Genomic DNA, 13,965 nt, shown 5'->3' with positions numbered 1-13,965 from the left:
TGTCTTCTGTTTTCTCCTCATTTATAGACACAGGAAATGCCACATTCCGTTTTCAACACATTTGAATCATCACTTAAAAACGTGACAGGTAAAGAGACACATTTAGACATAACTATAGAATGTTTGAGAGATTGAGTGAGCTAAACATAACAGCATGTCAGGTCAATGTGGATAGGAAAGTACAAATTATGTATTTTGAATTCAAAACATGGACAACAGAGACTAATCAGCCATGGATATTTGCCTCACCAGAGACAGTGAATGTGAGTGTGAGTGTGAGTGTGAGTGGGAGTGTGAGTATGTTTTTATGCCGCTTTTAGCAATATTCCAGCAATATCACGGCGGGGGACACCAGATATGGGCTTCACACATTGAACCCATGTCGGGAATCGAACCCGGGTCTTCGGCGTGACGAGTGAACGCTTTAACCACTAGGCTGACCGCCCATTGCCAGAGACTGAGCGATATTGAAGGGTGAAGTTGTGCCGAACATCGTATGACAGGAACACTGAAAATCAGTGATGACACCAGGTGTTTGCAAAAAGGATAAACTTGTCCTGCTCTACCTGAGTAGCACATGTACCAATTCAAACATTTACCAATTTGTCTGAAACAAGAATGCACAGACGTGAAGCCCACTGAGCAGGGATCACTATCAAGAACATCAGACATTCAAATCTAAGACCAGTTGGTCCTTGCCCTCCAAGCAATTTTGCACAGTGGGTTGAAGGTCATCATTGGGGGAAATCTTGCAGATCCTGACATGGCAAAGGGATGGAACTCTGCAAAGGCGAGTTGTTGCAACTTAAAGCCATAGGGTCAGACAGGGGTCAGACATAGGGTCAGACATGCATGATTCTACAACAATCAGTTCCTCAATGCTGTATCTTACCTAGTTCTGATACCATAACATGATTATACAACAGAGTCCATGTTCTACAACAATCAGTTCCTCAATGCCATATCTTCACCTTGTTCTGATAAAAAGTTCCACAACATCAATGTTCTACAACATTCTACAACATTCTACAACAACCAGTGCCTGTGTTCTACAACAATCAGCATCAATGTTCTACAACAATCGGCATCATGTTCTACATTAATCGGCATCATGTTCTACAACAATCAGTTCCCTAATGTTCTACAACAATCGGCATCAATGTTCTACAACGTTCTACAACAACCAGCACCTGTGTTCTACAACAATCGGCATCAATGTTCCAAAACGATCAGTGCCGGTGTTTTACAACAATCAGCATCAATGTTCTACAATGTTCTACAACAATCGGCATCATGTTCTACAACAATCAGTTCCTTTGTTCGACAACAATCAGTATTCATGTTCCACAACAATCTGCGTCCATCTCCTAATCAGTGTCTATTTTTAATCCATTGATATCAAGCACAAACCGGAAAATGACTATTGATCACATTTTAAATATCTGCCAAGTAAGAACACGAAGTTAATCGAGAAGTTCTCTTGCTCATAACTCAGAACAATTAATGATTCCATTAGTCACCAGCAGATTGCTTGAACTTCCTGCACAATTAAACTATAATATTGATCATCATGCAACTATTTCAGCCCATTTTCTCAAGAGAGACCATCACCCCTGTCTTCTAACATCTGTTTTTCATTCTGCCACATCTCACAATAGTTCTGTGAATTCTGAATTCAATTGCTTAAAGTCTAAAGATGAATAAAGTCTTTGAAAGGCATTTAGAAGTGATACACATAAGGACGATAATCTATGGATGTCAAGTTGACATCCATAAATTCTCTTCCTTAAAGCTCGCTGACTTGGTTGATACAAGTCATCGTATCCCAATTGCCTAGATTAATGCTCATGATATTAATCACTGGATTGTCTGGTCCAGACTCGATTATTTACAAACCGCCATCATATTGCTAGAATATTGCTGAGTGCAGCGTTAAACAACAAATAAACAAACAAACTTTTCCTTAAAGATAAATCAATAAAATTATTTTTTTAGATTTCTTAATTGTATCTAATTGATGGAAATTCTATATTATTTTTTATTAACCTCTGCACACAAATGAGCGAGTATTTCAGCAATATTCTAGCAATATCACGTCGGGTAACACCTGATAGGGGCTTCACCCATTGTGCCCATGTGGTTCTGACATTACCCAAATGATTGAGTGAGCATTGTAAGTAAGGCTTAAAGCTATTTCGGACAGTATTTAAGTTAGATCACAGTGTGTCAGCATAATGTCGGCGATAAATCTGAAATCATATACATTTAAGGGTAGCCGATTGGTTGAAACGTTCACTCAACTTGAAGAAAGTCTGGGTTTGATTCCCAAGATGGGTACAATGTGTGAATCCAATTTCAAATTTCCCTAGCTATGACACAATGGGTAGTGCTGAAAGTGTTTCATAACTCAACTCACAAACCACTCTCTGTATCATACATAGTTCGAAAGACTGTTCAAAATGGGGCGGTTTGGTAGCCTAGTGGTTAAAGCATTCGCTCATCACGCCGAAGACCCGGGTTCGATTCCCGACATGGGTACAATGTGTGAAGCCCATTTCTGGTGTCCCCCGCCATGATATTGCTGGAATATTGCTAAAAGCGGCGTCAAACCATACTCACTCACTCACTCACTATTCAAAATGTCTTCAAAGCATCAGTACCAGAGTCTTGCACTGGGTACGGAAACCCTTATTCTCTAGAATCTCCTTTGTTCTACCTAACATGACAAGCGTGGCAGGCCACAATCAGACAAATTATTATTTACTGACTGTCCACAGCGTACAGTGACAGGATTGAAATCAATGGCATCTAGAATATCAATTACCATATGCCATGGTTCCTCAGACAATCTCGCTAAGGGCACTTGCCAAAACCAGAAACCACCTGAGGCTCCATTGTTCTCACATAGGAGTCTATTCCATTTCCAGCAGTATCAGCAAGTTACAAATGAATTTACTGGATTGTATTCACTCTGCGCCTTCTTGATGTCAAGAAAATCCAAAATATACAGTTGCCATTACAAATGAATATACTGGATTGTATTCACTCCATGCCTTCTCGATGTCAAGAAAATTCTAAATAAACAGTTGCCATTCACAAAAGAATTCTCACCAGAATTCCCACCTCAATATTCTAATATTTTAAAATAGTAATTAAATGTTGCATGGGGAATAGTATAATGAGAAACATCCATTATGACATTGTAGTATGATGTATACACGTGTTATAGCCTTGGATACACAATATGGGAACGTGAGATATTGTGGGATTTTAATGAGAAACATGTATTTTTAGAAATTTGATATTTTTGGGGAGGGTGAACATAAAATGAACATGGGGAATACGCTCATGGATGAAAGCAAGATGGGGATTGTGTGGTCTGGCTGGGACTGCGTTGATTACGTGTCACCTTACAAGGATTTATCTCGGAATCAAAACTAAGTGCCCTATGCAGGCAAATTGGGAAAATTTGTTATTTTGTTCAAAATTGGGATTTTTTAAAAGTTCATATTTCCCAAAATTCAGAGATATTTTAACTTTGAATTTTCACAATTCATTCAATGCAATAACGTATTACTAAGCATTAACACCTCTTTCTGTATATTGGTCCTGTTATCAGTGAAATATAGGTCCCTTCTACAAAGCCATAACATTAGTGTTAACTATAACAGTATCATCTGGCAAATATTTAAAAAATTAATTCCAATTTAGGAATTTTTACTACCATTTTTTACAGACTTGGGGCTGAATATGATCTCTGAGCAGGTGAAGATAAATCCTTGTCGGAACTCCAAAATGTGGGATGTCAGTCGTGCTATAACCCACTGGTATTCCTGGCCAAAACTCGAATATATACAGGCTATAAAACAGCTTGAATTGTTTGTTTTGTAATGGCACACTCAACTATATGACTTGAAGCCTGTAAATATTGGAGTCTAGGCCAGACAATCAGATAACAACAATCCAGGCCATTAGGGTATGAAGGCACCCAATCATGTATTGTTTATTTGTTTGTTTGTTGTTTTACGTCACACTCAGCAATTTTCCAGCTATATGACAGCGGTCTGTAAATAATCGAGTCTGGACCAGACAATCCAGTGAATGACAACATGAGCATTGATCCACGCAACTGGGACACGATGACATGCATCAACCAAATCAGGAGCCTGACCACCCGATCCCGTCAGTCGTCTCTTATGACTAGCATGGGTTGCTGAAGACCTATTCTACCCCGGATCTTCACGGGCCCACAATCATGTAGAGGTTGGAATATATACTATAAACAACAAACAAACACAACAAACATCACATCAACCCAGACCCACCCCCACCCCCTATTATGAATGGCCAGTCTCTCATCAGATCAGCCTCATTTTTTCAAACATCACCCTACGTAACCATACAGATCTTAAGATAATTCCTTATTTTAAATGCTCGTCATTTCCTCTGCATGTGTCAGAGATGTACAACTGATGGGTAGAGGAGCGGAGAGGACTCTCAAGTGAGTGAGTGAGTGAGTTTGATTTTGCGCTGCTTTTAGCAATATTCCAGCAATATCACGGAGGGGGACACCAGAAATGGGCTTCACACATTGTACCCATGTCGGGAATCGAACCCGGGTCTTCTGGGTATAATGAAATAAAGGACAAAGCAAATTAGTTGATTACACAACATCTTAGGCGTGACGAGCGAACGCTTTAACCACCAGGCTACCCGACCGCCCCAGAGGACTCTCAAAGCACCGATACAAAGCTTCAACACAACGTACCCCTATGAACATTCACAAAAGCCATTCATTGTCTGTTCCAATAAGATAAGTCACATCCCATTCTGTTAAACTACACAATCTCTTAATGACATCACTGTGATCTCCAAGCCATGACGATCAATAAAGAGTATTAATAATTCATAATTTTAGATTCTTGTCATATTCAAACAGGAAGCCACTTTAACCTGCTGAATATATCACTGCAAAACTACCCATTTTACACAGCCTCCATGCCCCTAAACTCACACAGACCTAACGGGGTATAATGAAATAAAAGACAAAGCAAATTAGTTGATTACACAACATCAACATCATCAACAACAACATCAACAGCATCAACATGAACAGCATCAACATCAACACAGTTGCCAAACCCAAAACTCACACAGACCTAACTGGGTACAATCAAAATAAAGGACAAAGCAAATTAGTTGATTACACAACATCAGCATCAACAACAACAGCATCAACAACAGCATCGACATCAACATAAACAGCATCAACAACATCAGCATCAACATCAACAGCATCAACAACAACAGCATCAACAACAGCATCAACATCAACACTGTTGCCAAACCCAAAACTCACACAGACCTAACAGGGTACAATTAAAATAAAGGACAAAGCAAATTAGTTGATTACACAACATCAGCATCAACAGCATCAACAACAACAGCATCAACAAATAACACTGTTGCACGTGTCTGCCAAGGAATGCATCCCCGCCACAACAACCAACTGAAAGAGTCCCCACCACAACAACACCGTCCCCACAACCTCTTTGTTTACCACAAATGGACTCGAAAAAAACCAGCAAGGAGATCCATAACTACACAACAGGCAGGACATTACTATGTCATATCGCCACGACAACAAAGCATTACCGGAATATCCATGCTGGAAGTGATCTCCAAGTCCAGGACACGTTAAACTAGTCGTCTGGTGACCGTGACTTCCCAGATGTCTGTGTCCAATGCTCGGCAAAACACTCGAGCTCCCTGGATGAGGAATGTGGAACTGACTTGATATTTCCAAGCTCAAAAGAAGGCCACAATGAAGTCAGTCAGCAAGACGATCCCTCCTGAATATAGGGTACATGAATTTGAATGCACCGTGCCAAATTGCAGAGCATGCCCTGATGCCCTGTCTAAGCATGTGATATCCAAACATACAATGAATGGCGGCGTTGATATTTACGATACTGCCATACCATCAGTTTCTTCAATTATGCAAAAATCAATAACTAGGCAACAGAATTTCCAATCTCTAGGACAGCACCACACAAATGGACAACAGCCTGCACATGCTACTTCAAATCATAACTGTGTTCCCAATACCAGGGCAAAATACTGGACGTAGAGTGCATTTATTATTTTGCATAATGTCAATAAGGGCTGTGTTGTTATTTGCATAATTAGTCTGCCTGTGGTTGAGTCCGAGACCTGGTCTTACAGACGCATACAGTTCTAACAATGGGGACTGATTTGGGCGTTGACACATGCAGTGTTAGATAACTATCACATTGACATACAGAGTCTGGAGGAAGTAGTAATGCATTAACTGTCAAATGGGACAATGACCCATTCCACGCTCATGCTTTCTATCAATGTAGCATTATTGATATTATGTTATTAGGAAAATAGTATTGAACAGTTTGCTGTACGACAAATATAGTTGTTATGAAAGCAGTTCCAGGCCTTTGTATGAAGACGATGTATAAGTGATTGATTACTCTTCATCAGGTCTTTCTTAAGCTCTGTATTATATTCCCCCCCTCCTCCAACAAAAAAAAACAAACAAAAAACAACAACCAAAAACCCAAAAGAACATATATTTTAAATTGCACTCCAAAAAGGAATAATCATAATAGAGAAATATTGCTTTTGCCTTCCTTGTAATTGAATTGATACTACTGTGTTTCAAAATGACCAAAGCGGAAAGTTAATTATGTTTTTCTTTAAATATTAATAAGAATGATGACTTCCTGTCTATGACTTAGCCCTTAATATCATGGGGTTTTGCTAATGATTGTCGTTTACGTAAACTTGGTATATCTGTAACACATTTCTTCTGCGTTAATATCCTCATTGATGGCTACAAAGCATCGATGCCTGGAGCAATACTTGTGCCAATGATAACACATATTTCCATCTCAATAAACAAAAAACGTGTAAATCCTAAAAAAATGGAAAGATGGAGGTTATTGGATGGGTGGGGTGAGTGGGTGGATGGGGTGATTGGATGGGTGGGGTGAGTGGGTGGATGGGGTTATTGGATGGGTGGGGTGAGTGGGTGGATGGGGTTATTGGATGGGTGGGGTGAGTGGGTGGATGAGGTTATTGGATGGGTGGGATGAGTGGGTGGATGGGGTTATTGGATGGGTGGGGTGCTGGGGTGGATGGGGTTATTGGATAGTGGGGTGAGTGGGTGGATGGGGTTATTGGATGGGTGGGGTGCTGGGGTGGATGGGGTTATTGGATAGTGGGGTGAGTGGGTGGATGGGGTCATTGGATGGGTGGGATGAGTGGGTGGGGTGAGTGGGTGGATGGGGTTATTGGTTGGGTGGTGGTTGGTGGTGCGTGAGTGGGGTTGTGTGTTGATTGGAGTTGACGCATGGTTTGAGAGCACATCAGCCAAGTAGCACAGGCAGGGATCTCTTTAGAAGTTCAGAAGCCAAAGCAGATGTCAGTTAACATTCCCAAATGGGAACCCCATTGATGTCAATATAGTTATAACTAATGCAGTGGTTTAGTCGGAGTGATGTGTATTTCACTGACAGCGGGGTTATTAACACTTAACACCTAATTTTACACTGCACAGAATGCAGTCAATATACACTGATAAATTACGCTGAAATTATTAGAATTACAACTCTCAAATGACCAGCAAATTAAATCTTTTTCCAAACTGCCCGCCAATAACCAATAACAGGACAATTTGTTGGCACTGTTCACCACAATCAAGCATCTCTAATCATACTGAGCAGACACTGCACAGCCTGGGGCTCAAGGCATCCGTCCAATGCTAAACACAGGCAACATGAGAGCACAGACACTGCGCCCAGATATTCCAGGTGGGATAGACACTGCGCCCTGATATCCCAGCTGGGATGGACACTGCGCCCTGATATCTCAGCTGGGACGAACACTGCGCCCTGATATCCCAGCTGGGACGGACACTGCGCCCTGATATCCCAGCTGGGACGGACACTGCGCCCTGATATCCCAGCTGGGACGGACACTGCGCTCTGATATCCCAGCTGGGACGGACACTGCGCCCTGATATCCCAGCTGAGACGGACACTGCGCCCTGATATCCCAGCTGGGACGGACACTGCGCCCTGATATCCCAGCTGAGACGGACACTGCGCCCTGATATCTCAGCTGGGACGGACACTGCGCCCTGATATCCCAGCTGGGACGGACACTGCGCCCTGATATCCCAGCTGGGACGGACACTGCGCCCTGATATCCCAGCTGGGACGGACACTGCGCCCTGATATCCCAGCTGGGACAGACACTGCGCCCTGATATCCCAGCTGGGACGGACACTGCGCCCTGATATCCCAGCTGAGACGGACACTGCGCCCTGATATCTCAGCTGGGACGGACACTGCGCCCTGATATCCCAGCTGGGACGGACACTGCGCCCTGATATCCCAGCTGGGACGAACACTGCGCCCTGATATCCCAGCTGGGACGGACACTGCGCCCTGATATCCCAGCTGGGACGGACACTGCGCCCTGATATCCCAGCTGGGACGGACACTGCGCCCTGATATCCCAGCTGGGACGGATACTGCGCCCTGATACCCCAGGTGGGACAGACACTGTGCCCTTATATCCCAGCTTGGACAGACGCTGCGCCCTGTCTTCCCAGCTGGGACGGACACTGCGCCCAGATATCCCAGCTGGGACGGACACTGCGTCCTGATATCTCAGCTGGGAGGGAAATTGCGCCCTGATATCCCAGCTGGGACGGACACTGCGCCCTGTTATCCCAGCTGGGACGGACACTGCGCCCAGATATCCCAGCTGGGACGGCACTGCGCCCTGATATCTCAGCTGGGACGGACACTGTGCCCTGATATCCCAGCTGAGACGGACACTGCGCCCTGATATCCCAGCTGAGACGGACACTGCGCCCTGATATCCCAGCTGGGATGGACACTGCACCCTGATATCCAAGCTGGGACGGACAGTGCTGCACCACACTAGTTGAGGCCTTTTGAAGATGCTCTCGAGGCAATGATCAAACTTTTTTAATAAATCAGGTATGAACCAATGTTTTACACAATAATTCCTGATAGAAAAATGCACATTATTATAAAAATAAAACAGATCTCATGGAAGCGTTCTCTTTATTTCATTCACAGATTCAAACTCAAGGCCTCTCTGGGCAGATTCCACCCAAGGCCTCTCTGGGCTGATTCACACCCAAGGCCTCTCTGGCCAGATTCAAACTCATGGCCTTTTTGTGGGCTGATTCATACTCAAATCCTTTCTGGGCAGATTCAAACTCATGGCCTTTCTGGGCAGATTCAAACTCAAGGCCTTTCTGGGCAGATTCAAACTCAAGGCCTTTCTGGGCAGATTCAAACTCATGGCCTTTCTGGGCAGATTCAAACTCAAGGCCTTTCTGGGCAGATTCAAACTCAAGGCCTTTCTGGGCAGATTCAAACTCATGGCCTTTCTGGGCAGATTCAAACTCAAGGCCTTTCTGGGCAGATTCAAACTCAAGGCCTTTTGGTGCAGATTCAAACTCAAGGCCTTTCTGGGCAGATTCAAACTCAAGGCCTTGCATGGCAGACTTGGTTTAGTAAAGTATTAGATAATATCCCAATAGTACAGAGGGAAGCCCTTAGATTCCACTTGATGATTCTTGGTTTGTCAACACGTTATCACTGCTTTGGGGTTTCAACAAAGGGGAAAACGTCTCACACGTGTTGGGGGCTTCATTGTTTCCTGCAGTTTTTATAACATGACATATTAGAATAAACCTTATATCCTCATTTCAGCAACTGCCTCCAAAAAATACAAATGTAAACTCATAAATTTCAGATATTGTGATGTGATTATTGTAATCAGTAAGCACAAATTTAACAATTGTAATAGGTTACTAACATAAAACACATTAAACTTTCAATCTGATAATTCAGTAAGTCCAAGAAAATGTTCAAATTTTACTGGTTTGTCGCAGGATATTTTTTTGATAATGTGCATTTTTCTATCAGGAATAATTGTGTAAGATATTGGTTCATTTGTCCTTTGTTTAATGAAGCTTTGAATGTTTGAAATCATCCATCCCATTTACAGTGCCTTATGCTGAAACTATCCATCAGGCACTGTGCAGAAGTGTGCTGGATATTCAGCAGGTCAATGGTTAAGCTGGTGCCCTGTGATAACAATACTGTTCAAACAGGAATAGGGGCAGTCGGTAGCCTAGTGGTTAAAGCGTTCGCTCATCACGCCAAAGACCCGGGGTTCGATTCCCGACATGGGTACAATGTGTGAAGCCCATTTCTGGTGTCCCCCGCTGTGATATTGCTGGAATATTGCTAAAAGCGGCATTAAACCATACTCACTCACTCACTCAAAAAGGAATAAACCCAACTCTCCCCTCACTCACTCCGACTCCTGATCTGTGACTGAGTCAGGTTTAACAATGCTTTGAGCAGTATTATCCCTTATATCATGGTGTGTCTGGTTAATATGGGAGAAAAGCCTGAAGTGATGCAGCTCTTAGATGTTTACCACTTCGGAGAAACCTACGAGCACAGGTATGGTGCTGACAACCTAGAAACATCAATTTAAGACCTCATCACTGAGGGTTTGCAATAAGTTGGCACGCCATGACACAAATACTGTTCAAAGCAGCATTAACCCCAAATCACTCTTCACCCACTCCAACCCATAATCAGAGGATCCTGGCATGACAAAGGGACATAAATCTGCATAGCATCTTTGCAGCACCTTGGAGTGCAAAGCTGTTAGTCCCTCAGCTAACCCTGAATTTTCGTCCTGTAATGAGTTGGTAACTGGATTAGATTGTCAACTCTCTGTTACACAAATCAATACAATTCCCATGTAGACACAGATGGGATGTCACCTTCTGGTCACATGACATCAGAATGAGCTCTAATTGGTCAATTAATAAATCTAGTTTAACAATCAGAAAGTCAATGAAAGGTTTTGATTTACTGTCAATTTTAGGGACTTTACTATTGTCAGTATGTTAAGTTCAATAAAACATTAAAGTGTCACGCATTTCCTGTACTGAGAGCCTTGCCTTGAGGCTACTTTTGATTGATTTTTTTTACTTTGGTCGCATTTGTTCTGCAGGGCTCCATATACATCTATTAGCCATTGAGTATTAACTCACACGGTGTCAGTTACACAAAAAGACGTTAAAAGATTGTACTTGTTGTTACCCTGTCTGGCGCTTGGCATTAAGGGGCTAAAACAAGGACTGGTCGGCTCAGAGTCAGTATACTGTGTCTGAGTGGGGTATTCATGTTAAACTGCGGCATGGTATCTCAGTGAGCTAGCACTATAAATCGGCATCAGTCCAGACTAGTACAAGCAGCCACACAAACACACACACATACATGCACGTCGCTATATAAGTGCAATAATTCCCAATTTCACCTCACCTCACCTCTGGGTATTGATAGTTTTTTCTGTGTATTCAATATACAGTCAAGTCTCGTTAATCCGACACTTGTTAATCCGACAATCGGCTTTATCTGACACTAATGATGGGAACCGATTAAATCAGTGCTATTTAGACCCGTTAATCCGACAGTCTCGCACTCCGACTCCGACACACCTAATTTGCAACAAATTACTGAAATCTCTCATTAATCAGTCTCATTAATCCGACACAGTGATCCGTGTACTCTGTGGTCATCTGCCCGCGAGTACACAGCCCGTGTTTTGATGCGAGACGAGTCAGCTGGTAGCTGCATACTACAAAGCTGCAGAGATAAACTTTGCTTAACAATAAACAATTAATCATATGATTAGATGACCTCAATCTCATTAAAATCAGATACAAGTTCTCACTATCTCCTAGGACATCCCATTACAGGTCACGTCAGAAGAACCTTTCGCGAGCTATGACCGACGAACGATGGTACTTCTTAATTTTGTTTATCTGACATACTCGTTAATCCGACATAATCATATGCAACCAGCCATGTCAGATTAACAGGACTTGACTGTATTTTACACCCTTGGGAGTAATTGGGTATTTTTAGCTTTTACATCAATGAGTCCTGTCGATATTTTTAAAAAATAATTCTTAAATGCTGTTTCATGTGACTCCAAATTTGTATCTGTTCATCTGCTGACTGAGGCGTGAAACATGTCGAGCAAACTCATAGCAGCGATATACATGTCTAATTTAATTTATGCATTATTCACTGCAGTTGAGTTTATGCCTGCTATTGATCAACAACTATAAGATAGCTACGCAATAAATCGCAAAGAACAATGAAGAATGAAGCATGGTATATTTCACGATAAAACATTGTTCTATCATGATGTCATTTGTAGCGATTCAAATAGGCGCTCGCAACTTGATGACGTCATATATATTAGACAACGTTAATTTTTAGAGGGAAGTGTCTGGTAAATGGTTCCCCACAGATGTAGCTGGGCTATGCAGATAAATGCTATGGCTGAACGATGGCATCCAACAGTGGGAGAGATATGACAGTGAGTGAGTGAGTATGGTTTTACGCCACTTTTAGCAATATTCCAGCAATATCACGGCGGGGGACACCAGAAATGGGCTTCACACATTGTACCCATGTTGGGAATCGAACCCAGGTCTTCGGCATGACGAGCGAACGCTTTAACCACTAGGCTACCCGACCGCCCTATAAGAAATAGACAATGAGTGGGAGGTGTTCATCGTCCAATAGAACACAGAAGGGAGCATAAACCATGAGGGACGCATTAAATAAAGAAACACCGGAACGCAAGTTGAAAATTTGAGACATTGGGCAATCATGCAGTGTGTTGTCATACTGCTAGGTTTTTGATATTTTACATGCATATTTCTACACAAGCAACTCAAAATTAAATAGAAAATGATTATTTATTTTGCATATTTTATGCAAATACACAGATTATCTCAACGTTTATCACAATAAGTAACAATTGCTTCTGAAACCTGATTTCATGCATGTGCTTGTGCACTATAGTGTCACATTTACTTCAGCCTCCCTCAAGCTACATCTTCATTGTCATCTAATATTATATAAACAGACATGGAACAAGATAACAAACAAGATATATATTCCTGAAACACGAGGAGGCACGGAGACTAGATGAGTGAGTGAGTGGGTGAGGATTGTTTAACGCCGCTTTTAGCAATATTCCAGCAATATCACAGTGGGGGACACCAGGCTTCCAATGGACTTCACACATTGTACCCATGTCGGGAATCGAACCCATGTCTTCGGCGTGATGAGCAACTGCTTTAACCACTAGGCTACCTCAGAAACTCAGAAGAACACATGAATTGTCATATTCACTTCAGCCTCCCTCAAGCTGCAGCTTAATCGTCATCTAATATTAGATAAACAGACATGGAACAAGATAGCAAACAAGATATATATTCCTGAAACACTAGGTGGCACGGAGACTAGAGTGAGTGAGTGAGTGAGGATGGTTTAACGCCGCTTTTAGCAATATTCCAGCAATATCACGGTGGGGGACACCAGGAATGGGCTTCACACATAGTACCCATGTCTGTAGGAATCAAACCCGGTTCTTCGGCGTGATGAGAGAACACTTTAACCACTAGGCTACCCGACCGCCCTCAGAAACTCAGAAGAACACATGAATCGTCAAATTGACTTCAGCGTCCATCAAGCTACAGCTTAATCCTCATCTAATATTAGATAAACAGACATGGAACAAGATAACAAACAAGATATATATTCCTGAAACACTAGGTGGCACGGAGACTCAGATGGACTCATGAATTGTGTATTTCTTCAAGAGGTGAAAGTCACATTGTGGTATATTCTTCATCTGTGGGCACTCAGGGACAATAAATGATGTGAGGCGGCAGGGATGAAAATCTAATAAATTAATTTATTATGGCATTATTAACTTCCATCTACTTTTAGACCTGGCCAACGTTCGAGGCCTTGCAGACATTATTTCTGTGTCTGTGTCCTC

At 42.4% G+C, this 13,965-nt stretch overlaps 1 protein-coding gene across 4 annotated transcripts in view; it reads right to left on the bottom strand.

Annotated features, from left to right (window-relative positions):
* LOC124137668 (endothelin-converting enzyme homolog) overlaps nucleotides 1-13,965 on the bottom strand; it is a 117,440-nt gene that overhangs the window by 61,313 nt on the left and 42,162 nt on the right. Inside the window, exon 1 of one of the 4 annotated variants that reach the window (XM_048391634.1) lies at nucleotides 5,656-6,227. The exons of the other annotated variants lie outside the window; for them this stretch is intronic. Coding sequence (XP_048247591.1) covers nucleotides 5,656-5,667 — 12 coding nt within the window. The 5' untranslated portion in view covers nucleotides 5,668-6,227. Of the gene's footprint in view, nucleotides 1-5,655; nucleotides 6,228-13,965 lie in introns of those variants that run through there. 4 annotated transcript variants of the gene reach the window in all.

Source organism: Haliotis rufescens, unplaced genomic scaffold (assembly GCF_023055435.1).
Source record: "Haliotis rufescens isolate VD_foot unplaced genomic scaffold, xgHalRufe1.0.p SCAF_94, whole genome shotgun sequence".
In the NCBI taxonomy this organism is placed as follows: Eukaryota; Metazoa; Mollusca; class Gastropoda; order Lepetellida; family Haliotidae; genus Haliotis; species Haliotis rufescens.
The sequence above is the reverse complement of the archived record's forward strand: the minus strand, read 5'-3'. Positions and strand labels throughout refer to the sequence as shown.